A 26,966-nucleotide genomic window follows, 5' to 3' on the forward strand; every position below is an offset into this window, starting at 1 on the left:
TAACATACCTAGGTCTTTATCTTGCTAGTGTCACTGACAAAGATCTTTAATGCCAATAATGAAAGCAAGGAAATGTGGCTAAGAACTTACAGGCCAGTACACTGAAGGTGGTTTTAAGCTTCAAAGGTTTGGGATTTGTTTTGTTTGCTATGGCATATGTGGAGATAAGAGACGAGTTTATGGAGTTGTTACTTCTACCTTAGTGTGGGTCTTGGGGATGGAACACGGGTCACAAAACTCTGCTAGCGCTTTACCCACTAAGACCCCTTACTGGCCTTTTTTTTCCTTTGGACAAGGTCTCATGTAGCAAAGGATGATCATGTATTCCTGCTTCTTATAAGTCTTATAAGTGCTGGGGTTACTATTGTGGAAATTCTTGAGCCTTCCTTAGTTTCGTCTTAGTTTGTATAGTTTCTTATCTTGGTTTCAAAGATACTCTGCAGCCTGCATAGGAACCGCCTGCTGGTATTTTGAGCATATGTGAAGGTCTGTCTTTAAAGTGTGTGAGAACGAGTGCTTATGGATCAGCTATATGCCACTGATTTTGCTTTTTGCTTATGTTAGGATTTCAGTATGACATCAGTGCATGTTCTTAGCCAGACACGGTGTGATATTTCTGGTATGTATATCACAGTAGAAGACATTCTTTACTATATATACTTCAGTCTACATATGCATACCTTAGTTCCAAGCTTCCTTATCTACAGAGTCCCATCATTGGTAGGGCGGGTGAATGAGGAGTCATACCCGTCTCAAGAGATATCAACAACTAGAATAACCGGAGGTGGGTCTTTTACACGGGGAAGACCTTTGCTCCTGAGTAGGAGCTCAGCTCAAGAGACCAGATCATTGGAGTCGTGTCTCTCGCGCACTCTAGTGGCCTAGTTAGAAAGCGAAGGCGGAACGAGTGGGCGGGGCTGGCGGTGACGGAAGTGAAGTCACTTCCGGGCTAGGGTGTTTGTTTGGACTAGAGAAGGGAGGCGGCGGGCGAAGCGCACGTCGAGCGGGGGAGCGGCGCTGCCTGTGGAGATCCGCGGAGGCCGACAGGATTCGTTGGCTGCCGTCCCCGCTGCCGTGCACTGGGTGAGGGGTCTTCTCAGACCGAGCGTTGTGAGGGCGCGGCGGCTCCGGCGGTCGAGAGGCCGCACTCGGCGAAAGCCGAAGGGGGCAAAAAGGCCGCTCAGGCTGTGGGCCACCGAGCCCGGTTTGACCTCGGTTGTTGCGGGCCCACTTCCGCCGAGTTGGAGGGATAGGCCGGGGCAGGCTCCATCTGTGTCTCCGAAATGGCCGTAGCTCGTTTTTCTCATTTCATTATTTGTGATTTGGATCGCACAGTCCCCTGTCCGGGTCTTTTGTGGCGCGCGAGTGTTGCCGGGATAGCACTTTCTTGCGTTCCTCAGGTCTCAGTCTCTAACCTGTCCAGTACCTTTTCTCTGCGCCTCCCCCCCCCTCGCTGCTTGGGCAACAAAGCTCATTGTTTCTACCCACTTTACGCCTGCGCGTCGCCACGCGCAGGCCCTGCTGCTGCGCTTGCGCGTTTCCACCGAGGCTGGGTTTGGGGAGGAAAGGGGCCAAGGGACTGGCAGGCTGGCGGTGTCCCAAGGGAGCATTCTGTAACGGTCGAACGGCTTGTATCTTTCAACCTCCTTCATTTCTTCACCACCCCTACCCCTTTATTTTAAGCTTTATCATGTGCTCCAGATAGGCCCTTTGTTTGGGGGCGCTGGGAACCCTTACAGCAGCAAGGCTTTAGCTAGATAAACATAAGGCCCATTCAGTTCGTTGTTTGATATTGGTCCTCTTAACCTTTTGGTTACATGATCATTCCCCACCACTAATACCTAAACGAAAGGAAGGGGAGTCGTAGGGCTTCTGGTGAAGTTAACTTTCAAAAACGTGTTGCAGTAGCCTTTGGTAATTTGCTAATAGGTGCTAAAAAAGGCATGCTTTCCCTAATTTTGAAGCTCCAAACCCTAATTACGCTAATTTCAGTAAATATTCATTTTGTGTGTGCTGGCTGAGCGTTTCATTTATCACAGTGGCACGTTTTTCACACGTTTCATTTAGTAGTTGATAAGTGTTCATTAACATCTGACATTTCAGCTGTAGATCGTTTCAACTAGGAAGAGAAACTATGCAGCGACTTTAATGAGGTCCAGTACTTGCTGTTCTGTGGTTCTGATTTTGGTTTGTGAATGACAGGATATTGAACACAGTCTCTGTGTTAATGACCTGAACAAAACCATTCTCATATGTTTGTAACAAAAAGATAGGTAACTTTCAAAAATTTACACCCTATTCATCTTTCTTTAGGGGATGGGGAGAATGGTTATTCAATGTAATGGTTAAAAGCTGTGAATAATTGGTCCTTGAGAACTCAAACTGAGGTAGGTAATGTCTACCCTCTTTGGGACAGAATAAGTTTATAGTGGGATTTTCCTCCAATAACCGAATCTTACTTGGGTTTATCGCTTTATGACCATAGATAGTAATGCCTTCATTTTAATGAAAGTTACAATGTCCAGTTACACCATTATAATAGGTATTATGGAAGATTGAAGGTGGTATTTAATAACCTTTTGCACTTTCTTTTTGTAATTTATAAAGTATTTTCTTACTCATGACAATGTGAAATAGAGCAATTTTTTTTTTTCTTGCCTATTTTGAAGTTGAGAAAACAGAAGCTTGGCAGACATTGTTCTAAGCGAATGCCTTTGATTCCCCATTATGTCTTTTGGTTTTTGAGAGAAGGTTTCTCTGTGTAACAATCGTTGCTGTCCTGGAACTCACTAGACCAGACTAGCCTCAAACTCAGATCTGCTTGCCTCTGCCTCCCAAGTGCTGGGCTTTAAAGACATCGCAAAGCTGTGTCTTACATTTTAATACCGGTTTCATAAACTAGTGCTTCTGATATATTTGAGCTTTTGACTCAAATGATGGAGAATGCTGAGCCATCCGCGCTCTTAACCAAATCGCTCTTGTAACATTAGAGATTAATGTTAGATCACCACCACAGGGCAGGTTCTACTCTTTGGGTTTTTCTGTAACATTGTTCCACTCCTGCAGGTATGACACCTGTGATTTCTTTTTTTTTTTTTAAACTCATTCCTGCTTTAGATGGTTGATTTTTCTAAATGATTAACTGGTTGCATTGTGGACAGGCGCAAAAAGTATAAATATAGGAGGCAGAGGCATGTGGATTCTGTGAGTTTGAGACCAAATTGGTCTACAAGTTAGAGGCCATTTAGTGAAACCCTGACTATAAATAAGTAAAGACCAGTGCTGGGTGAATGTAATCCCAGTACTCAGGAGATAAAGGCAGAAGGAAGCATCAGCTTGAAGGCCACTCTTGACTTACAAAACCCTGTCTCAAAAGGGGAGGAGGTTGAGCTTGAGAAGGTGCTCAGCAGTTAAGAAAAGTGCTTGTGGCCTTTACAGAGGACTTATAGTTCAGTTCCTAGCATCTATGTGGTAGCTTTCAACCACGTGTGACTTCAGTTCCAGAGTATCTGTTGCCATCTTCTGACCACTCGAGCACTGGTCATACATGTGGTGCACTTATGTGCAGGCAAAACACTCCCACACAGAAATTTAATGTTTAAAAATATTTATTTTATGCCCCTGTTTTTCCTGCATATATGTATGTGAGCCATCTGTGTGCCTATTACCTGCAGAGATCAGAGGGTGGAATAGGTGTTAGGATAAAGCTTAAAGGGGCCCTTGCATGGGGGACCATGGTGGATTCCATGACAGGGGACAAACATACCAGGCAGATAGAGTTTAAGTGAGCTTTATTGGTTGGGGAGAACAGGTAAGAGACACAAAGAGGGAGACAGGAAAAGTCCTGTCTGCCCCAGGGGAACATTGGGAAAGAGCAGAAAGAGAGAACAGAGGGAGAAGAGCAGGAAAGAGAGCGTAAGTGAGTGGAGGTCTGTCTTTTAAAGGGGTCCTTTGCATCTGCTGCAGACTAGTACTCATGGAACCCTGGGCTGACCAGAGTCTGCCTGTCAACAGGGACAGGTCAGCATAATGCCTGAATCCTTACAGTAGGATCCCTGGAACCATAGCTAAAGATGGTTGTGAGCTACCATATGGATGCTGGGTCTGAACCCTGGCTCCTCTGCAACAAGTGCTCTCAACTGCTGAACCGCTTCTCTAGCTCTGGGTACTTTCATTATTGTGAGGATGGTAAGACTTAGGCTAAATAACTGACTTATCCATTACACATTTGGCTATTTGTTGTTGTTTTTATTTTTAACATAGGGACTCACTATACAACCCTAACTGCCCTGGAACTCAGATCTATTGAGTACTAGGATCAAAGGCATGCTCCACCCAACACTCCCTAGCTTGTAGTTACTATTATCCTCCCTTTTGAAAATAAGTCTATGCACATAGTACAGCTTGACCTTAAAGTCCAGATCCTTCTGCCTCAGCCTTTCAAGTGCTAAGATTACAGGTGTGCCTCACTGAGCCAGGTGTTGATAGCCCACGCCTTCAATCCCAGCACTCAGGAGGCATAGGCAGATGGATCTCTGTGAGTTCGAGACCAGACTGGTCTACAGAGCTAGTTCCAGGACAGGCTTCAAAGCCACAGAGAAACCCTGCCACAAAAATAAATAAATAAATAAATAAATCCCATCTATCTTTGGAATTTTCATTTTCTTCTGCATGTGTTGCTTTCACTCTTCTTAGTGGGTAGCTGGCCCCTGATGTCCTCTCCTCTTTCCCTTGTTCTCACATTGCTTGCTCCTTCCTCTCCTTGTTTCTCCCTTTATCTTCTCTGCCTGCCAGCCCTGTCTATCCTTGTTCCTGTCCCGCTGTTGGCCATTCAGCTCTTTATTAGACCATTGGGTATTTTAGACAGGCAAAGAATCACAGCTTTACAGAGTGAAATATGTAACATAAACAAAAGTAACACCTTAAAATGATATTCCCCAACACCAGGCTGTTTTAGAACTTAATATGTAGCCTAGGGTGGCCTCAAACTCGGGATAGTCTTTCTATTTCACCTCCTTGAGTGCTAGAATTACAGATAGGCATGGAATATTTTTTTGTACTTACCAGCAGAAGACACTGGTACACGTGAGTGTGTGTGAGTGTGTGTGTGTGTGTGTGTGTGTGTGTGTGTGTGTGTGTGTGTGTGTGTGTGTGTGGCATAAAGGGTACAATTAAAGCTAAGGAGTCACAATAGTTCAGAGCACAGTCCAGAGAAGAAAAATTAATGCCTATGAAGGCAAATTAGTGAAAGAAACAAAAGATGATTCTATTTCAATTTTAAAAAGTTTTTTTTGTCCTCTTCAAGACAGGGTTTCTCTGCATAGCTCTGCCTCCTCAGCACACCCCACCACTCCCTTCTGGGTTAATGAGAGTTCTTAAGATATGAAACTAGTGGAGGAAGATAGTAAAATCCTATTTAAAGTTTTAATAGTGATATAAAATGACACTGCTAGAAATCAATATATGAGGAATTTCAGGTAGGAACAAAGATAAAGGACATGATCTAGTGAAAATAAACTTCTAAATTGAAGATGTTAGCTGATTTCTAAGCAGATTAATAGGAAAAAATTACTAATAAATATCTAGTAAAACTTAGGAATCTAAGGTAAGTTTGGTTTTGGTTTTTTAAGACAAGGTTTCTCTGTAAGAGACATGGCTGTCCTGGAACTCTGTAGACCAGGCTGGCCTCGAATTCCTGCCTCCCAAGTGCTGGGATTAAAGGCGTCTGCAGCAACCAGTCAGCTGAATCAGTTTTCAGATGTAGCCATTTCCCCCTCCCCTGCCTCTCATACTGAAGATCAAGCTTCTGTGACACTATATAAAGTGCTCTAAAGCCCTAGTTAGCCCCCAGCTGCTTGGGAGAGGTGGGTTGTTAGTTACCTTTGTGGTGGTAGAAGTGTACTTTACAACCCTACAAACGCCTAACACTATCACTGCTATATTTCCAGCTCAATAACCATAGTAAATTGTGCAGTCTGGTGTTGAACTCATGCTATAGCCCAAGCACGTCTACAGTTTACCATCTGATCTTCCTGAGTATTATAGGTATAAGGTATTATGCTTAGTTCTCTGTCACCTTAAAAGAGGATGTTTAGAAGGGGAAGAAAATTTCCTACAACAGTGAAATTTGAAATAATTCAATGTGGATTATGACTAGAAACAAAAAAGTTTAAAAATTTGCTCCAAACTAAACTTTCTACTCTAATTGAACATGCAATGGTTTGGAAATGTGTAATTCTAGGCAACCTTTATAAGAAATGACTCTGATAAGGGCACTGGCTGCACTTCCACAGTAGCCAGGGTTGGTTCCTAGCACCACATCATGGCTCACAACTATAATCTATAACTTCATACCACCTTCTGGCTTCTGCAGACATCAGGCATGAATATACATACACTCAGGAAAAACTTTATACATAAAATAAGGAAATTAAAAATACAATTTATCTTCCATAGAAGTCAGCTTCCTGTGGGTTAGGAATAATCCTGATTGCTTCTGGCAATCCTGACAGCTCCTGTAGAAAGTACTGCTGTTCCACTGCTCCAAAGGGGTTTCCTGAACCTGCATGTAAACAGCATGACATGCACAAACTTTAGGGGGAGTGGGTACATGCATGCGCATGCATGCATGTATGTATGCTTGCATATGTACATCTGTGACCCATTCTCATTCTGGGAGATGTAAATGACAAATTCATGCAGGCTAAATTCATAATAAAATTAAAATGTGTCAATTAAGAGAAGACAATATGCTGGGTGGTGATAGCACATGCCTTTAGTCCCAGCATTTGGGAGGCAAAGGCAGGAGGATCTCTGTAGTTCGAGGCCAGCCTGGTCTATAAAGCAATATTGAGAAACCCTGTCTCGAAAAACCAAAAGAAAAAGAAAAAAGGATGATTGTCCAGCCTGGTGAAGCATGTAAAGTCAGTTACTTGTGGAGCCAAGAGAGGAGTCTTTAGTTCAGGACTAGCCTGGTTTACATAGTAGGACTCCTCAAAAAGGTTTGGGCTAGAGAGATGATTCAGTGATTTAGCGCACTTGTTGCTCTTGTAGAGGGGACCTAGATTTAGTTTTCAGCAGCTGTCTGATGGCAACCAACTCTCCTCCACAAGGTTTCTCTGTATATCTGTAGTTCTGGCTGTCCTAGAACTCACTCTGTAGACCAGACTGGCCTTAAACTCAGAATTGTCTGCCTCTACCTCCTGAGTGCTGGGATTAAAGGTGCACCACCATGCCCACCTGTTTTTGTTTTTGAACAAGATCTTTCACCAGGATCTGGAGCTTTGTGACTAACCTCAACTGGCTGACAGGCAGCAGGGATTCCCCCAGGGGTGGCATTACTTTCAGCTTTTTATTTGGGTGCTGGGAATGGAATCCAAGACCTAATGCTTGCATGATATGCCCTTGACTAATTTTTGTTTCTGGCTTTTGGTTTTGTTTTGGGGTTCTTTTTTTTTTTTTTTTTTAGGGTCTTGCTACATAACTGTGGCTAGTCTGGCACTTGCTATGTAATCCAGGTTGGCTTTGAACTTACAGTGCTGTTCCTCCCCTTAGCTTCCCAAAGTGTTGTAATTATTATTTCAGTCAGTCTTGCTCTGTAGCCCAGGCTAGTGCCAAATTGCTGCTTCACTCGGCTCTTTCCCTGCGGAATTTAGGCATGCTGCACCATACCCTTATGTCCCTATATATGTCACAGTTCTAGAGGATGTGGGGCCTGGGAGGACGGAGCTGATAAATGAGATGCAATAGCCAACTTCACTCAGAGACCACAGATAAAGCTCTCCTGGGGTCAAGTTGTGTATAATCCCAAGGACAACCACAGCTGGCAAATAAGCATTTTCCACAGAGCCATGTATAGGATAGTTTAAACATTTAATTGGATAACAGTATGGAGCAATAATGAGTAATCTGAAGCAAATCCACTCATTTGCTTCACCTGGGAAATAACATTAAAACATTCCAAGAACAATTCTGTGTTGTAAAGAATTGGAGATCACAAGGCTCCTGTTTTCTTATAGTGTTCTCACAAGCACTCAACTCTCCTCATGGACTCTACTCCTGAACTGTGTTTCAACATATGTATATATACACTTTTAATTGAATTATATACCTTGGAAATACAATTGCTGAGCCAAAAGATATGTCCTTGTTTAATTTTAAGGGGCTGCCATAATGTTTTATAAAACAGCTGGCATATTACTCTCTCACCGTTGATGAATGAGAGTTCTGATTTCTTCACGTTCTTGTTTACTGTAGCTGTCAGAGGGTGTGGTCTGGTAACATTGTCACTTTGGTTTGTATTTCTCTGATAAATAATGTTAGCTTTTTTGTTGGTTGGGTTTTGTTTTTTCGAGAACCTGCCTCTATAGGTTCTGAATGTGTGAAGTGCATTATATATTCATGAGTGTGAACAGGGAGATGTGGAGGCCAGAAGTTGACATATGGTGTCTTCCTCAATTGTACTCCTTTTTTGTTTGTATGTTTGTCTTTCTGTTGTTTCAATTTTTATAGATCTTTTATGTGTGAGATTTCTTTGCATGTATACATGTGTACCATGTGCATGCTTGGTGCCCATGGAAGTCAGAAGAGATTGTTGGATCCCTTGGAACTGAAGCTCGGGTTGGTTGTATATCGACACATAGGTGTTGGGTTGCAACGTGGATCTTCTGCAAGAGAGCATCAAGTGCTCTTGCTCTTATTCCCCGGGCTGCCTCTACAGCCCTTCTGCATCTTTTTTGGAACAGGATCTCTCACTGTGGAGCTCATCAACTTGGCCAGACTGGCTGGCCAGTGTGCTCCAAGAATCTACCTGTCTCCACCTCCCCAGTGCTGGAATTACGGATGTATACTACCTGAGTAATGCATATGTGTTTAGTTCATCTGAACACACTGGTCTTCATGTTTGATTGCCTAAAGCCATCCCTCTAGATCCCTCAACTTTTTTTAAATTCTGTTGTTTTTTTGTCAGGTCATATCATTTTGTGAATTTGTGTACAAGTGATTGTTGTTCATCTCTTTTTGTCAATTTCAAACTTCACTAGTAAAATAGTAAAGAATGAAATTTCATGTTTTAATTTTTAGCCTCAAACTCAGATCCTCCTGCCTCTTCATACAGAGTATTGGAATTAAAGACATGTGCCACCAACCTAACTAGCCTAACTTACAGGTAATTAAATGACATTCAGTTATTGGCTGTTGGGTAGATTGTGAGAAATCTACCAAATATAAGCAAATGACGATCATTGTTTTTGGAATAAACAAGGTGTGGATATGTATAAAGCCCTAAAATGTTAGTGAGCAACTTAGGTAATAAATGTTATATTTGACACAAATTATAATGCATATAATACCTACCACCTCTAAACTCAGCTCAAGTTACACAGCTAAATATATTTGCCAAACTCCAACTAAGAGAAAACATTGTGCTGACAATAAACTTAATGATTACTTTCAAATCTATTGTTAACACTTTGTAGGGTGTATCACAGTGTGCTTGTGGAGGTCAGAGGACAGCCAGTGGCAGTCATAAAGCCCTGAGTCTGAGTGAGAATCCACTGACCTTGTAGCCTGGAGTGTGCTGTTCAGTCACAGCTCCTCAACTAGATGGACCTCCAACTTATTGCTTGCTTGTGCTCAAATTTTGTTTTATTTTTTAAGACAGGGTTTCTCTGTGTAGCCCTGACTATCCTAGAACTCACTTTGTAGACCAGGCTGACCTCGAACTCAATCACCTGCCTCTGCCTCCTGAGTACTAGGATTAAAGGCCTGGCTTTAAAAAAGGATGGCTCAGCCTTACTGAATTTGGCTCCCAGAACTCACATGGTGGAAAGGGAGAACCAACTCCTATAAATTGTGTACTGGCTTCCACACATATCCCTTAGCATGTACATACCCCATAGTTGTATTTTTTGAGGCCAGGTCTCACAGTGTAGCACTAGCTGTTTTGGAACTCAAGATACCTACCTGCCTCTACATCCTGAGTAATGGGACACAATTAAAATTTTTAAGCAACTAGGTGGCTCTGGACTTCTGGCCTTCACACATGTGTATATACTCATACAAACAAAAGAATTTTCTACTTGTGGATCTCAAGCCTTTCCCTCCGTTATTTCTTAGTCATTTTTGGAAAGAAAGCTTTCCAATTGATACAGCATGTATCTCTTAAACCTTGATGGGTGGTAGTAATAGCAGATGTGTTCACTAAGAACTAAAAGAAGGATTCTACTCTACTTTAAAGGTTAAAAACGACAACAAACACCAACCATGAAAGATCCAAGTCGCAGCAGTACTAGCCCAAGCATTATCAATGAAGATGTGATTATTAACGGTCATTCTCATGAAGATGATAATCCATTTGCAGAGTACATGTGGATGGAAAACGAAGAGGAATTCAACAGACAAGTTAGTTTTGTGTACAAACGTTTTTCTAGCTTCCTATCTTTCAAATATGTGCTTGACTCCATAATATGTGTATATATAGTCCTTTATATGTAGGCGTTACGTGGTACCACTCCTATTTTATTTGGCTGATTACTGCCAGGCTTAACTGGTCATTGAAATTACTTGGGCAACTTGTTTCAGGGTCCCACCCTAGGGACTGATGCAGAAGCATAGGGTGTGGCCTGGGAAACTAAAAAAAAAAGCACCCAGATAGTTTCAATTTGAAAACCACTACCTTAAACCAATCAGATCTGTATTACAATACAAATAAATCCAAGAAAATTTAGGAAACTGGAGTAAACAGGCCATAAATGTTTGGTGCAAAATTGGTCTGTTGTTCACTAGAGACCTTCAGTCTTCTGTTGTTGTTGTTGATGATGATGATGATGTTGACAGGGTTTCTCAGTAGCTATGGAGCCATTCCTGGAAATCGTTCTGTAGACCAGACCAGGCTGGCCTTGAACTCACAGAGATCCACCTACCTCTGCCTCCCAGGTGCTGGAGTTAAAGGCATCCACTGCCAACACAAACTTACTTTACTTTTTCCTTGCTATTTTCAATGGGAAAAACATTCTATAGAGACAAAGACCTAGAATAACCCTAAACAGATACAGATCTTCTTTGGTGTTTGTGGGTTGTTTGGTTGGGGAGGGGGGTTCCTATAGTAGAGAAGCGGGGAAGAAAGTTTATTTTTTAATTTGGTATTGGAGATCAGATTCAAGGCCAATGAGTTACACTTCCAGCTCTGATATTAGGGTATGTGGGTGTGTATGTGCTCACCATTCTCTTATCTCAGCCTCCAGGGTACTAGGATTACAGGTGTGTACTTCTGAGCCTGGCTATTATGGGACATTTTGAGAGATGGGCTCATTCCGTCTTACAGTCTGGCCTAGAACTCATGGTAGTCATTTTCCCTTTTTCTTCAAGTGCTGAGATGATAGGTGAAAACCACACAGCTAGCCATATTATGAATTGGTTTGGTTCTGCTCTGTCCTTGACTGACCTATAACTGACTATGTAGAATAGGCTGGTCTAGGACTCAGGTATCTGCTTGCCTGCCTCCTGGGTACTGGGATTAACAACAGGTACTACCACACCCTGCCCACATACTATTATTTCAAATGGCTTAGTTTAAGATATTTTAAGCCAAACTTAGAGATGTCTTACCAATTATGTATGCTATAATTATCCCCTATTTGTTGTAACTCTAGATAGAAGAGGAGTTGTGGGAAGAAGAATTTATTGAACGCTGTTTCCAAGAAATGCTGGAAGAAGAAGAAGAACATGAATGGTTTATTCCAGCTCGAGATCTCCCACAGACTATGGACCAAATTCAAGACCAGTTTAATGACCTTGTTATCAGTGATGGCTCTTCTCTGGAAGATCTTGTGGTAAAAAGTCATTTCTCATCTTTTTAGACCCTACCTCATCTTTCCCATAAATGGAAAATCCAGCTACACTCTGTTTAAGAAGAGTTCCGTATCTCTTCCCCTTTGAAAATTTTCCCTCTTTTTAGAGTGGAAGCAGAGCCACACACACCCCAGTGTCATTTATAACTTGTAGCTTCCAACCTTGATGCTGCATTAAAACCTAATGTTGCCCTTGGAATATTACCATATGACTTGACTATATAAAAAGTATCTTGATAAAAGTTTTGCTCTTTAATTGTTACATAAACATTTGGTAAAATTTGGAAATTTTTATCTGATAAAATTTCTTACATCTCCTGATTGGGTTTCTTTTGAGAGATACTTTTACAAGTTCTTGGCAGAAAAAGAATGCAAAGCTAGATTCATATTCTCAGTATTGTTACTGGTAATGTGTTGCAATAAAGTTCTCATCGTCACTAAAGTAGAACATGATGAGTCTTTTACTAAAATTAAGACAAAAGATTTCCTTGTTTTGTGAGGTGGGTGGGTGATTGAAACAGGGTTTCACTCTAGCACAATCCAACCTGAAAATCAATGCTTAGCCCGGACTAGCCTCAAACTTAGAGCAATCCTCATGCCCCAGTCTACCAAGACTTGTGATTACAAGCATGAGCTACCATCTCCACAAGATTTTTAAATTACAATTTTTTTTTTGGGTTTGGATGTTGTTCACCTTTCTAGCCAAGAGAATTATCTGGAATTCCTGGGTCTGGAATTTCTCCATTGTTGTCTGTTTACTGCTCATTCCTTTACTAAGCTGTTCATAATCACCTGAACTTCAAAAACCAGATGTTAAGCATGGTAATTGTTTAAAAGCATCCCAAAGGAGATACTTAGAATCGTCCTCGTCATCAGGCTTTTGGAAACCATTCTGCGGCCAAGAACAATATAGAAAACATTGAAATTTACATTATGGTATAGTCCTTGTTGTAGTAAATGACAGTAACATACTGCTCATGGCTCTATAGTGTCGTATGAAATACTACTGATGCTCTTATGAAGAAAGGCCTTTGCTAGGCTTAATGTAGAACCTAGATTTTGCATAAATCCATAACACAGAAACTGATTTGTTTACTCAGACTATTCAAGATTATTTTAATTAATTCTTATCTAGCTGTCAGAGATTATATATTTAAGACTTCTGGGTTTTACAATTAAATCATGCTCACTCTTCTTCCTCTTAAGGGTTTTTATTTATGTGATGTCATGCTGAAGGTCAAGCCCAGGCCTGGAACATTCTAGTCTTTAGTTAAAATATAGACTTAGTCTTTTAAGACTATTTATATCAATTTTAACTTATTGTTCCAATGTGTTACTTAGTATTGTGTTTTGTTCTTAAAATACATGACATTGGAATTAAATTCAGTTTAAAAAAAAAAAACCCTACCTGCATGTCTATGTTTACCCCTGGAATCTCCTGGTTTCTTTTTTATCAACTCTCAACTCTCTGTGTAGACAATTTCCAGCTCTTTTTCCTCTATATTGACATGTACACTTAGGAAAGTAAAAGTAAAGAACAGAATAAAGCTAGTACAAGTCTGTTGAGTATGCAGAGACTTTGGCCTACTCTTCTGATGTTTTTAAGTTGATGTGGAAATAGAGTCTTGAGAGGGTGACTTGTCCAAGCTTACAAGGAATTTGAAATAGAGCTGTGGTTTCCAACTTGGGTCTTCTGTCTGCTGTGTAGCTTTCTTTTTTCCTCTTATATCTAGTACCTCCTGTAGGAATTAGAAAGCAGCAGTTGTGGAAAGAAGATGACCTCTTAAGTTTTCATTGACAATCATAAGTAGAATTCAAAAATAGCCAACAGTGCCCCAGTTAATCACACTGTTAACATGTATTTGACATGTTTGGAAGTATTGCCAGAGCATCAAGTACAGTTAACAGAATTCTTTATTCCATGCTATTATAGATTATGTGAAGTTAATGGGTTTTGTTGTACTTAATGTCGGCTCCTACTTTAGAAGTTGATATAATAGGATTAGAGGCCTCATGTGGTGACACATGCCTTTAATTCCAGCACTTGGGAGGCATAGGCTAGTGGATCTCTGAAGGCCAGCCAAGACTACATAGAGAGACCTACATAAAACAAAAAAACAAAAAACAGAAAAAGGATATAGAGTTTACATCACATTCTTTCTCTGCCATGTTTTTGGGTTTAGATATAATTGTAGTCCAATCTTTCGTATTTTCTGAGATATTTTTTACATTAGGATCTAGGCTGAATGCTTCTGAGAATCTACAGCCAACTGTAATTTGCTCTTTTTTTTTCTTCTTCTTCTTCTTATGTACTTATTTTCCAGGTCAAGAGCAATCTGAATCCAAATGCAAAGGAGTTTGTTCCTGGGGTGAAGTACTAACATATTTGAGTAGACGGGGCCCTCTTTTGGTGGATGTAGCACAATTTCCACACTGTGAAGGCAGTATTAGAAGACTTCATTGTAAAAGCTCTCTCGTCACTGTGTTACACTTATGCATTGCCAAAGTCTTTGTTAGTCTTGCATGCTTAATAAAAGTGCTGAGACTGTTACTAAGAAAGAAGCGGTCACACTTCCTGGAAGTAGAATGAATGCCCATGCTTCGTGTAAAGACAGCAGTGGAAGAAGCGCCAGTCAATTGTGACAAAGAACCAAATTAAATGACCTGCAACTCTCACTGAATTGTCTGTCTTTGAGGCTAAACTGGTCCCTTAGGACTAATTGATACTTTCGGATGTCTACACTTTGCAAAAAATAAGTAAACGAGCAAGTTTAAGTTAGAATCTGATTGTTAAGCAGATTTCTCAGTTGCATTTGTCCACTAAAAATAACCTTTCCTGAAGAAAGTCTGTTAATTGGAAGTGTCATTACACAGAATGTCTGACAGGGTACTTCGGTGATCGTCTGCTTTTGCCTGGTGCATTAGCATGTTAGGAATACTGGGCTCTCCCAGTGCTGAACTTGAGGAAATACAATTTGAGACTTGTGTCTTCTGAGGTTTTGTTGCATCATAGCCATACATGTATGAAATCTAACACAGGACCAACCCAGCCCATAATCTAATTGAAGTACTAAAGGTGGTAGCATGGTTTTGAGTGGTGCTCTTCCTTGCTTTGCTAACCATCATGACTATAGTCTGCAGCACGATTTTCTTTTAACAAAGCTAGAACAGTTTTGGCTTCTTAAACTTCATATTTTGGGTAGGTTAAGCTGCCATACGTGTTCAGTGTGAATAGTGTTTAAGTTGAAAATATTGTAAAAAAATTATATTTTTTCAAAAATATTTAAAAAAATAAATAATAGTAGAACTGAGCTGATGCTTGTGTTTATTGGTACAGACTACCCGGTGTTGGTATTTATGTGGGCCCAGAGCCTCTGGTTACTCTGGGTGAACTATGCTCAGAGAGGAGTATTTACTAGAATACATAGCTGTGCAATTATCTCCAGTATTTGACTGGTCCTTTTTTTTTTTTTTTTTTTTTTTTTTGCCCAAGACTTGCAGTGTCTGAAATCTTAGATAGCCCGGTATAAAGCTATGGTTGTGCTGGGGATATGTGTTAGTGGTGGAACACTTGCTTAGCATGTGCAGCAACATGGATTCTTGATAATATAGGCCATGTAGTCATTTATTTTGTTTATTTTCAAGATAAGGTTTCTCTGTGTAGCCCTGGCTGTACTGGAGCTCACTTTGTGAACTAGGCTGACCTCGAACTTGATCCACCTGTTTCTGCCTCCCAAGTGCTGGGATAAAAGGTGTGCACCACCATGCCCAACTTTAGTGTATGTTTTGAGACCGTGTATAGCTGCATAGCTAAATCCCAGCTTTGAACACAGGGTCCTCCTTGCCACAGGCTTCTGGGTGCTGAGGTTACCTTGTTCTCCTGTGTGATTATTTCTGGCTCACATTCCTTGTGGGAAACTCTGAGGTTGTTTTGTTTGTGGTGCTGGAAGTTGGACTTAGGAACTATTTTCTGCATGCTAATCAACCACTGTTAACTGGTCATCTATCTACCATCTTCAACCCCAGCGAGGGGCTTTTTGGTTTTTACAAACAGGGATCCTCTGTATGTGTATCCCTAGCTGTCCTGGAACTCACTTCATAGACCAGGCTGGCCTCAGACTCACAGAGATCTGGCATGTACTTCTAAGCCTGACTCTAATTTTCTTTTTCCTTGGCATTTTGAGACTACAGATGTTGCACTTGTTTATTTGGTGCAGATTGATATTTTGTCTGCATGTATATCTGCACATGAGAAGACTATTAATTAGCTCCTATAAACTACAGTTATAGACAGTTGTGAGCCACATGTAGGTGCTAGAAATTGAACTCGGGACCTCTGGAAAAGCAGGACAGCCAGGAAGGGTTTTTTTTTTTTGCATGCGTGCGTGGTGTGTGTGGCCTGCAGTCGTATCTGTGTATCAAGCCTAGAGACCATAGAGGCCAAAAGAGAGCAGCATCAGAGCTCCTGGACCTGGAGTTACAGTTGTAAGCTGCTATGTGGGTGCAGGGAATTGAACCAGGGTCCTCTGGGAGAGAAGGCAGTTGTTGGTTTTTGGTTTTGTTTTAGAGACAAGGTCTTATGTAGCCCTTGGCTATCCTGGAGTTTGCAGTATAGAACAAGCTTGACTCAGAAATCTGCCTGCTTCTGCCTCCCAAGTGCTGGGATTAAATGTGTGCTCCACCACACCTGGCAGCAGGCAAATTCTTTAAAAACCGCTGGAAAAAACAGCCATGTTTGACACTTGTTCTTTGAGGGCCATAATCCTTTTGTTTTCTAACTGCTCAGAATCAAATGTACTACAAGGGGCACCACTCAAGCTGCCTCTGCTGCCATAACAGGCATAAGCCACCATTCACAACTTTCATTGGAATGCAGCTTGTTTGGGGAAGAAAGCATTCGAATTAGCCAGAGCCAGGTGTCTGATTTTAGGCAAAATAGGATTCAGAAATATCCATACATTTTGAACCCTAAAAACAAAGGATCATCATCCCCCCCCTTATGGACTTTTACTAGTAGATTTATGGTACTAAATAATTGAAAATTATTTTAGTTTTATGACCACTAACATTGAAACAAAGTTGTATATGTGGAAGGATTTTTCCTGTTTAATGTCTTAGTGTTTCAATCTTTTCCATGCCAGACATTATTTAAGTATTGTGATGTATACCTGTAAAATTCCTGCATTTGAGGAGCTAGAGAGATGGCTCGGTGGATAAGAGTACTTGTTGATCTGGCAAGAGAACCCATGTTTGATTCCCAGCACTCACATGGTGGTTCATAACTGTTCATAACTCCAGTTGAGGGGATCCAATGCTTGCTCCTGACCTCTGCAGGCCCCAGACATGTGCATGGAATACACATATTTGCAGGCAAAACACCCATGTACATAAAATGGATTGCCTTAAAGTTTTTTTTTAATCCTTACATTTTGAGAAAGAGGGACATGAATTGGGAGGAGATGAGCTGATCCTGGTGGCTTAGGCCATTAATGCCAGTACTTGAGAGACTGAAAAAAATACATGTAGTGTACAAGGATTCAAAGATACAGGCTGGCAGTGACTACTTACAGACTCTAGTTGGCCTAGATGCTGCCTGTGTCTGGTAGGATTAATATTTCACCTTACTTGTTAGCCTACAACAGTTGGGAATTTCTGCTGTTACTATAACATGCCTAAGGAATTCCACCTAAAATCCACATAATGACTTTTTATCCAGCCTATTCTCCCCTTGAAATTGGAAACAGATTACAAAAATGTTAAGTAATTCATTTTCCTTTTTGTTGAAATAGTTTGATTACTCAACCTCCCACAAGAGCCATAACATCCTACCTTTGGTAGTTTCAGACCTTGGTGCACACAGACTCCGTTTCTGTGTTGTTTGGAGTGTCTTCTACAACTGGAGGCTGAGCTTGTGACTTTTTAGAAAACCCTCTGAAGACTGGGCAGATAGGAATGTATCTGAAAAAGGCAGTCCTTTTTACTATGTCCATCCCAAAGGGGAAGTCGTAACTCTTCACACTGGCAGACGTCTCACTGTTGGTGTGGGCCCCAGCTTTCCACTGTATCAGGCCTCTTTCCTCTGGGCTCCCTGCAGGACAGTGAGGTCATTTAGGAGGGTAGCAACCCTGTGGTTCCTTTCCTTCACACAGCCAGTCCTAAGCTTGCTTCTAGAACCAAGTGTTGGTGAGTTTGCATTGCTAGAATGAAGCTCAAGGCAGTTTTGTGTGCTAGATAAGCACTCTACCACCCTGGATTCGTTAGTTGCCAGAGCTGAAAAGCCCTGAAAGATTATGCTCTGAGAAACCCTAATAGACTAATACCCAGGCAGGAGAGAGGGTGCAATGAAGTCAGTAGCCCAACTTCTCTCCAAAGGACCCTGGTTCAATTCCCAGCACCCACATGACAGCTGACACCTGTCTGTCTACATTTGAATCTTCCTCTGAGGTATAAGTCAGGTATAGAGATACATGCCAATAATGTTAATGCTGGGTAGATAAAGAGAATGTCAAGTTTAAGCTAGTTTGAACTACAAAACATGTTTAAATGAACAGTCTTCACTGAGCTTTATCCACCCAGTTTCTAAAACCTGTCTGCACAGGCCTCGTGGTACAGCAGCTGGGAAACAAGCTATTCACTGTCAATTTTCGGTCTAATGTCACTTTATGACATTGATGGTTTGTTTCAACACTGGGGATTAAATGTAGGGCCTCACAAATGCTTAACAAGTGCTTCACTGCTGATAGAGCCCAGCCTGTCAGGTTTCGAGAATGACTTGAGAGTCCATTTGTGACTCATTGTGGATGTCGGCTGCCTTTTAGACCTCCTGGTAGGCAGTTTGTAAAATATATTTACTGGGCATATGCATACTAGGCTGTCACATTTCCACATTCCCTGCAAAAACTTGGGCAAGTAAATATTCATTTTGGGGTCTCCTATTTGTGTTGCAGGCTGCTAACATACTTGGTAGATTTTTTTCCCCACAAACCAATGCTGCATTTCCACCTGTGCAACTCTGCAAAAATTAAGTTGCTTTCAGCCTGGTGGCTATAAAGAATTAGTGAGGAACTCCCAAAACCCAGAAATAACTCTTAAGACCTCACCCTTTTAAAGACCTGGGGAATATGTCATGCCTTAGGCTCTTCCCTCCAGCCAATGAACACTCCGCCAACCCATCTGTTCCTGCTGCTTGCTGGCCTGAATGGCATCAGGCCTGGCCATATTTCCTCAGGAACCAAGCTGTCTATTGTGCATCAGAGTCTAACCTGGTTCTGCACTTCCCTCCAGAGCATCACTGACCCAGTACCTGGCACTGTGTTGTCCAGTATGAAAGCAAGGCACCCGCCAACAAACATCTCCGTGGTCAGCAGTACAGTTAGGATCTGATCCACTTCAGGAATGCCTGTGGAATAAGGGCCAATGGGCTGGTGGCTGTTTCTAGAAGGCAGAACTCAAGGGACTTCCTGCCTGTGTAGTTCACTGACTTTGAAGCTATCGTGACCGTGGACTATTCCAAGGCCCTGACCTTCAAGCCTATCTGTACCCCTGTCTCTCCTATCTTTGGGAATAGTCTGCTAGTTACTGACTTTGAACAATACTTAGCCCCTGTGAACTCTTGTTCCACTGAAAAACGGGTAGTAATAGGGTTTCATGGACCCATTGGGAACATTAAATGAGCACATATAGAACTTGCTAAGTAGCTAAGCTCATGCTTGTAATCCAGCCTCATTACAGGTGCTAGGGATGTGTGGTACCATTTAATTGGTTTCTATCCCACATGTGTAAGAGTTTTGAGAGATCATCCCACTTTCCCCCATCTCCATCAAGAACAATAGAGAACAAAAGGTACCTGTGTTGATAGCACCTGGGTTGGAATCCAGGTAATTGGGCAGCATGAGGCCAAAGAACATAGAGAATCCCAGTACAAAGAGGTTGCGCGATGAGTTCATGTCCACGAACTGCAGATTAGACAGTCCCACGGCGGTGATCATACCTGCCACAGCAAAACCAATAGCGATTCAGCCTGCCTAGATGGGTCCCACCACTCTCACTGAGCAGGCATCAGAAACTCACCAAAAAGGGTGCAAAACATTCCTCCCAGGATGGGATCTGGGAGGGAGGCGAAGAGGGCTGTGAACTTGCCAATGACACCCAGGACTAGCATGATGCCTGCACCATACTGCACAACTCGACGGCTGCCCACCTGCAGGGGGTTAGGCAAACAAATGGACTGTCTAGTACTAGGGGTGTGGGGAGGGGGGCTTGCAGGATGAAGCTGGAATGCTCTCACAGGGTGGGGCTAGGCCAAAGCCAAGACTACTTAGAACAGAGCTTGCAGCACACGAACGGGTGTGGCACCTTGGTAATCCCTAGGACCCCAATGTTGGGGCTCGATGAGGTGGACCCGTTGCCTGTGCCCAGTAGCCCAGCAATAATGCAGCAGATGCCTTCAGTGAAAATTCCCCTGTAAAGAAATGAGTGGGGTGGTGGTCCAGCCTCACCGCCAGTCTGTCCTGTCCCCGTGGTCCACTGCCTGCCCCTCGGGCTGTGCAGGCTAGCATTCCACTCTGGAAGCCAGGAGTCAGTACCCACACTGTGCCTCAGTCCTCCCTCCCTTTGACAGTTTGGAGCTTCAGTTTGTCTGCACCCTGAAGATAATAAGGGTCCCTACCATACAGCGTAGTTAACCATTGCCTAAGAGTACACAGTTTTCAGTAACTTGTTTCCCTGGGACTCCTGCATCCCTCAGCTGTCAGCATTTACAGAGTAATTCCCCATTCTGTACTCAAGAGGATGAGGTTGAGATGAGAGTGGCCTTCTTGCCCTCTAAGCCTTTAACTGTGGCACCAGTTGTAACCCTACACTTGCTTTCGTAGTGGCCCCTGGGGACCAGACATTGAGGTGGGCATACCTGTTGATAGCATGTACTGGAGGGGGTGGTGCACCAGCCAGCCGGGCACAAGCGTAGTAGTCACCGATGGACTCGATGATGCCTGCCAGTGTGGCACTAAACATTCCCAGAACTGCAGCCACAGTCACTGTGGGCAGGCCCCACTGACCTGGGTTGGAGACAAGAGTAGGTTCTTGAGGCTATGATGGGTTAAGAATAGACAGTTATTTGAAAGGGAGATGGTGGGGGTCGTCTCACGCTGAAACACAGACCTGGAATAAGGTTTACGGGTAAACCACCACGTGGCATCCACAAATAGGGCTAATGCTAGCTGCATTGTCAGCTGAGCTGGAGTCACCAGGTATCTCATAGGAGTTTCACTTGGCAAGCAGAAGGGACCAAGTGGACTTGCTTACATGGGTAGGGGATGCGGATCCACGGTGAACTAGCCATGATGTCCCCTCGGGCATCAGTTCGTGCCTGGAAGCCATAGGCTGTGGGATCTGAAGGCAGCACATCGGTCAGGGTCAGCACATAGCAGAGGAGCCACACCGTCATGATGGCCAGCACGATCTGGAGCAGGCGGGGTGAGGGGTGTTGCAGGCACCAGAGATCCGGTACAGACTAACCGCTCCTGTGTCAGCCCCAGAACCCTGGCTGGCTGACACTCAGCCTCTGGCTGGAGCCCCTGCGCTTGCCCCAGCCTTGGCCCTGGCTCAGGGCTTGCCCCTTTCCTGGTCCTTACCGGAAACATCTTAAAGATCTGGACGCGGAAGAGGGTGAGACCCTTGCCCCATCGATAAACAGGCAGCAGGAAGGTGAGGTTGCGTAGGTACTGGGAGAACAGGACGATCAGTAGAATGGAGCTGGGGGCAGAGACACAGGAAGGAAAGAGCTGGTAGCCCAGGCTGGCGCCTGGAAATGGCAGGAATGAAGGGCTTGGGGGCAGGGCCTAGGATTGGGTAGAAATAGTCCTGTTGCCTGCTCACCAAGCTGAAATGCCCCAATGGGAGCCAGCTCGGTCACCAGCAGCTTGGAAAACAGAGAGACCAATGAGGGAGACAGTGGGGGTGACCGTGAGAGGCCCAATGTAGCTGAGCAGGGCCCCAGGCAGCCCCATCAGCCCAATCACCACCTCCACCATGCTGGACACCATGATTGCACCCTGGACCTAAAAAGGCAAAATCGTCTGTAAGTCACCTTGACCTGGCCACTATCGGAATGTTCAAGTTTCTAATCACCTCCTTGAATAGAACTCAGCAGTGCATACAAACCACCCATCTAGCCCCTCTTCCGAGCGAGCCCAGTCTCTCTACCCACTTCTCGAATCCGAGGATGCCAGATATGAGAGGTATCCAGGGGCATACTCCAGTTACCATAGATCTCCTCTAGGGACAGAGAAGAAGAGAACAGAGAGCCGTGAATACACCCTGGTATCTAGACTCTGGGCATTAGCTCAGGCCTCCAAGACTTCTCCTCCACCATAGACATCAAGATTGAACCCACCTTTTGGGGGACACTTCCACCTCTCCAATGCCAGGATAGCTTTGGCTGGAACCAGAAACGCAAAGGCACTGGCCTGAAACAGCGGCAGCCTGGAAGGTGGCACAGAGTGGCAGTGGTGGGTGGTGGGATGGGTTGAGGAAAAGAGAATAAAGGCTAGAGGGTTAGCAAAAAGAAGGGCCAGAGGCCCTGAAGGGAAAGCATTGAGGCCCCAGGGGCACTTCATCAATTCAAACCCTGTGCTTTGTCTTGGGCCCTCCATCTCAACCCCCCGCCCCCGCCCCAAACCCGGGAGAGCCATGTGCTCAAAAGCAGACCGCTCCATTTCTGCATCCGAGGGCTGCTTGCAACTGTTCGCATCCGCCACCACTGAGCCAATTCAGATTAGAACTGTTCATCCGGGGCTAGGAATCCCCCAGGTCCACATGGATGCTGGAAGCCTGCTCACAGGGATGGGCAGTGGGACAGGGAAGCAGTGCTCCTAAACTTTGGAGTAGGGAGCGAGAGAGGGAGAAACCCTAAATCATGGGCTCCCTGGGAGCGCAGCTACCTAGCTCTAAGGCTGGCCAGGTAGATAGTGCAGCAGACAGGGAAGAAACCAGATGCCTGACAGGGAAGAGACCACCTGTTCTGCCATGTGCAAGCATGCAAGTGTATGCCTGCATGTGTGCGTCTGAGCTGGGGAGGGGCAGCTCACCGAATGCCCACTGTAGTCTGGATGAGAGTGGTGATACCCACACAGGTGAAGATGGTGCCGATGAGCTGACTGACCATGTGCTGGTCACTGCCCACACACAGCGCCTCAGCCAGGAGGAAGGGCACAGCGATGGTCCCACTGAAGCACGTCAGGTAATGCTGAGGTGACAGGAGTCTGAGAGGTGGCCCCACAACCCTCAGGTGCAAACCTGCACCCCGGGTCAGTGTCCTGAGCCTGGACCATACCGACAGGGTGCTTATCCAAATGACATTACCCCTAGGGATTACCAGAGAGCTACTGCTCACCATTCAGGGGTCACCAGTGTCCCCAGGTTATTCCTATGGCTTCAGTGAATGGACCCTTCCTGTCATATGCCACTCACAATCCTCCCGGGCCACTTAACCTTCTTTGTCACTGCTGCTTGGTGACAGTTACCATGCTGACCTTGTTTCCTTCCTAGCCTGAAGTGACCTTTTGTCCGGGGAGGGTTTGGGATATCTAGGGAGGATACCATGTATGGCCGAGCGAGAGGCCTTGAACAAACCTACCTGGAAGCCCAGCAGGATGCACAGGTACCATGGTGGCACATCCTCAATCTTGTACAGCATGTCAGACTTGGGCTCCATGGGCAAGGACACCTTCCGGTCCCTGGTGGAAATCTCTGCTGAATCCAGGGACTCATGCTGAGGCAAGAGAGAGCTGCAGCTCAGGGCAGTGATGAGCAGGCAAGACCTATGCTGCCTGGACTAAGGGAGTCCCAGTGGCCTTCCAGCAATTCCATGCAGACGGGCTGCAGCAGCCTCCCTCCACAGCAGATGGTCACTGCTCCATCCCACATCCAGTTTAGGGATGAAAGCACTACCCTGGCTTCTAGAGCCTTTAATCCTTAGGCTCCTAGTGAGGCCCCTAAGTCAGAAGGCCGGAAGGTACCAGACCAAAAGGCCCAACGGGGAGAGAGGTCTAGGCTTTGGATAAGCCTCCCTACCCACCACCCCCATCCCACCTCTACCTCGGGGGGGGGGGGGCCCTTGAAGGTGCCGCGGGGGTGGGGGTCAGCCCTTACTGACCTCCTAAGATCAAGTCAGCCAGTCCCAACCGAAGGCTCCCTCCCTCCCACCCCGTTCCTGAGTTCCCAGCAAGGCCCAGCCCCCCCCCCATGGCCCTGTCCAGCTCCCCACTTCCCAAAGCACCTGTGTTGGGCTCCTGGGCTCCTCCTGAGCTCTCATCTCTGAGACACAGGTTTGAGAAACTTCTGAGGAGAAAAGAAAAGGGCTTTACCAAGGCCAAGGAGGACTTTACCCGTACATCAGACATTGTTCAAAGTCAATCTGTAACCAGGTCCATAGCTCCAAATTGCGAAAGGGAGACTAGGGCAGAGGTAAGGTATTAACTGTGGCTCCAGTGGTAAGAGCCACACAAGAACCTTCTCAATACTCTCTATCCTACCCGCATCCAAGCCGGGCCTTGTTTCCCTAGGGAGGGCCAGAGTCTGCGCAGGGTGAAGAGGGGACAGTCAAAGGAGATGGCATGCGAGGAAAGAGTGGACATGACTCATCACCCTCCTCACAAAGCCCTCTACATTTGTTAATAGAAGTTAATCTTATCATTATCACCGCTCTGCTTTCGGGAACACAATCAAATGCCAATATCTGTATTTGTATATCCACTGTCATATCTCCCTTCTGGGGCTGCGTGACATTAACTCTTTCACTGCTGAAGGAAAAAGACTTAGTAGTGATATGACCAAGGCCAGAAAGGAAGTGAGGTTTCAGAAAACCGGTGCTAAATTCAGATTATTTTTGGTCCCTTCCCTGGCAGCCTTCACCACATATGGTCCCTGAGGCATATGTAGCCCTGTGTAGGCCTGTGTAGCCCATGCCCTGAGTCAGGGTGAGGATTCCCCGCACACATTAGCCAGGATGAGCTACTCAGTTTATGGGACCATGTGAAAATGAGAGAGGGGCTCTTGTTGCAAAAGTGTTAAGAATTTTGTTTGGTCTAGTGGTTAATACCTGTAATCTCTATATTCAGAAGGCTGAGGCAGGCGGACCACAGTGAGTACAAGCCTGTATAGGATGTTCCATCTGGGCCAGCCTGGACTATATACAAAATATATAATACCTTACATAGCAAAATCCTCACTGAAAAGTCACAGAAAAGAACTAACTAGATGGCTCGTTAGGTAAAGGCACCAAGCCCAATGACCTGTTTGGCCTCTGAAACCTACGTGGTTGAGGGAGAGAGCTGACATCATCCATGGGTTGTCTTCTGACCTCCACCTGTACTCCATTGGCACGAACATCCAAACTCAGACAACACACACACAGACACAAACTAATAATAAATACAAATCCGGAGGCTGGCAAGACGGTTCAACAGGAAAAGGCACGTGTTGCCAGCCTGATGACCTGAGTTCAGTCCTCTCTCCAGGACCCACATGCTAAAAGAGAATTGACCCTCCCCACACATACATCATTGCACATGCTCAAGCACACACACACTAAATATAACTTATTACTTTTTTAAAATAACAGAAAAGTTGGGTATGATGACACATACCTGTAATCCCAGCATGAGGGAGGTTCAGGCCAGAAGATAAGGAACTCAAGACCAGCCTCAAACATCCTTGGCTATGTAAGACCCTGTCTTGGTAGCTCATGCCTTTAAAACTCAGCACTTAGGAGGAAGAAGCAGAGGCAGGCAAATTTCTGGGATTTCAAGGCCAGCCCAGTCTACAGAGTGAGTTCTAGGACAAGGCTACATAGTAAAACCCTGTCTCAGAAAATAAAATAGAAAAACAACAAGCAAACAAAAAAAAACTATCTTACTGGGCGGTGGTGGTGCATGCCTTTGATTCCAGCACTTAGAAGGCAGAGGCAGGTGGATCTCTGTGAGTTCAAGGCCAGCCTGGTCTACAGAGAGTTCCAGGACAGCCAGGACTACACAGAGAAACCCTGTCTTGAAAAACAAAACCAAACTAAATAACCAAAACCAACCAAACAAAAACCAACTATCTCAAAGGGGTTAAAATAAAAATAGCAGAACATTAAATTGAACACGAGACTTTCCTTTCTAAGTGTTCCATTCTATGTTCACTCTATGCCTACATTTCTTTTCCTAGCTGGCCTAGGCTAGAGCTCGAGTGCTAGCCGAGGCAGTCACAAGGATCCAGGGGCCGATTCAGTTGGCAGGAGCTGGGCCTGGGGTCAGCTCCTGCTTCCGTCTGGTTACCATAGTCCCAACCACCCCTGGAGCTACCTACGTCTTGGTTGCTGTGCCCATGGCCAGGCTGGGATACAGTGGCACAGGCCAGGCTGGGGGCCCACAGGCAGCCCAGCTCTCCAGCTGGGCAGTAGCTTCATGGCTGTCTTGAATGCAGTACTTTCCAGTCTATCCCTTTCACTCCACTCTCTTCTGGTTCCTCCTCTGAGGTTCTCAAAGTGGTCTGACCTGTTGGACCTCTGCAGCTCCACCCAGTGCTCTGCAGGTGGCGGAGAGGGAGAGCCCCTACCCCCCCCCCCTTCAATCATTGCTCAATTCAGCCCAAACCTCACCAGGACGTGTGCATTACAAGGCTTGAAAATGCCCAGTGCTAGGGCAATGACATCAGCACTCCAGTGATAAAGTCTTTAAAACAGTTAGGTAGTGTAACCTCAGAGACCAAAATGACCACCTCCCTGTGGTCAGCTTTGGATCCCACCTTCTGTTTCTCTGGCGATACTAGGGAGCTAAAAATCAGTTTTGCACTTAAGGCTCCTTAAGGCTACAGCTTAAGAATAGAATACCTCTGGCCTGGAGTGGAGACATGACATTCTGATATGCTCCAAAGATTAGAACACTACCTATTGTTTCTTCTCAAGAGTTAGTTAGTAGTCCAAGACTAGCTGACATGTGGCTACTCCTTTAATGCCAGCACAAGGGAGGCAGTAATATTTACTGAGTTTCAGGCTAGCCAAGAATACACCCTGTGTGATGGCTGTTCTTGGTGGTCGACTTGACTACACCTGGAATTAACTAAAACTGAAATAGC

General features: G+C 44.5%; 2 protein-coding genes across 5 annotated transcripts; one reads left to right on the forward strand and one right to left on the reverse strand.

The window, feature by feature from the left end:
- Window positions 1–934: 934 nt before the first annotated feature.
- Paip2 (poly(A) binding protein interacting protein 2) lies at window positions 935–15,160 on the forward strand. Of its 3 annotated transcripts, none has more exons than XM_051202421.1 (4): window positions 935–1,083; window positions 10,238–10,401; window positions 11,652–11,831; window positions 14,174–15,160. In XM_051202421.1, the coding sequence occupies exons 2-4, from the start codon at window positions 10,264–10,266 to the stop codon at window positions 14,228–14,230; spliced, it is 375 nt and encodes a 124-aa protein (XP_051058378.1). In that variant the 5' UTR covers window positions 935–1,083; window positions 10,238–10,263; the 3' UTR covers window positions 14,231–15,160. The 3 variants fall into 3 exon arrangements, with proteins under 3 accessions (XP_051058378.1, XP_051058380.1, XP_051058379.1); XM_051202423.1 differs by lacking the exon at window positions 935–1,083 and adding an exon at window positions 2,365–2,387; XM_051202422.1 differs by lacking the exon at window positions 935–1,083 and adding an exon at window positions 9,082–9,166.
- Window positions 12,979–26,310, reverse strand: Slc23a1 (solute carrier family 23 member 1). Of its 2 annotated transcripts, none has more exons than XM_051202419.1 (16): window positions 26,199–26,310; window positions 24,127–24,188; window positions 23,485–23,619; window positions 22,937–23,094; window positions 22,243–22,331; window positions 22,057–22,124; window positions 21,726–21,907; window positions 21,482–21,602; window positions 21,153–21,309; window positions 20,758–20,905; window positions 20,205–20,310; window positions 19,920–20,049; window positions 19,696–19,839; window positions 19,153–19,248; window positions 17,679–17,937; window positions 12,979–13,588 (listed from the first exon to the last, which is right to left on the reverse strand). In XM_051202419.1, the coding sequence occupies exons 1-15, from the start codon at window positions 26,296–26,298 to the stop codon at window positions 17,690–17,692; spliced, it is 1,944 nt and encodes a 647-aa protein (XP_051058376.1). In that variant the 5' UTR covers window positions 26,299–26,310; the 3' UTR covers window positions 12,979–13,588; window positions 17,679–17,689. The 2 variants fall into 2 exon arrangements, with proteins under 2 accessions (XP_051058376.1, XP_051058375.1); XM_051202418.1 differs by lacking the exon at window positions 26,199–26,310 and adding an exon at window positions 25,496–25,624.
- Window positions 26,311–26,966: the final 656 nt, after the last annotated feature.

Source organism: Phodopus roborovskii, unplaced genomic scaffold, assembly GCF_943737965.1.
Source record: "Phodopus roborovskii unplaced genomic scaffold, PHOROB, whole genome shotgun sequence".
Classification (NCBI taxonomy): Eukaryota; Metazoa; Chordata; class Mammalia; order Rodentia; family Cricetidae; genus Phodopus; species Phodopus roborovskii.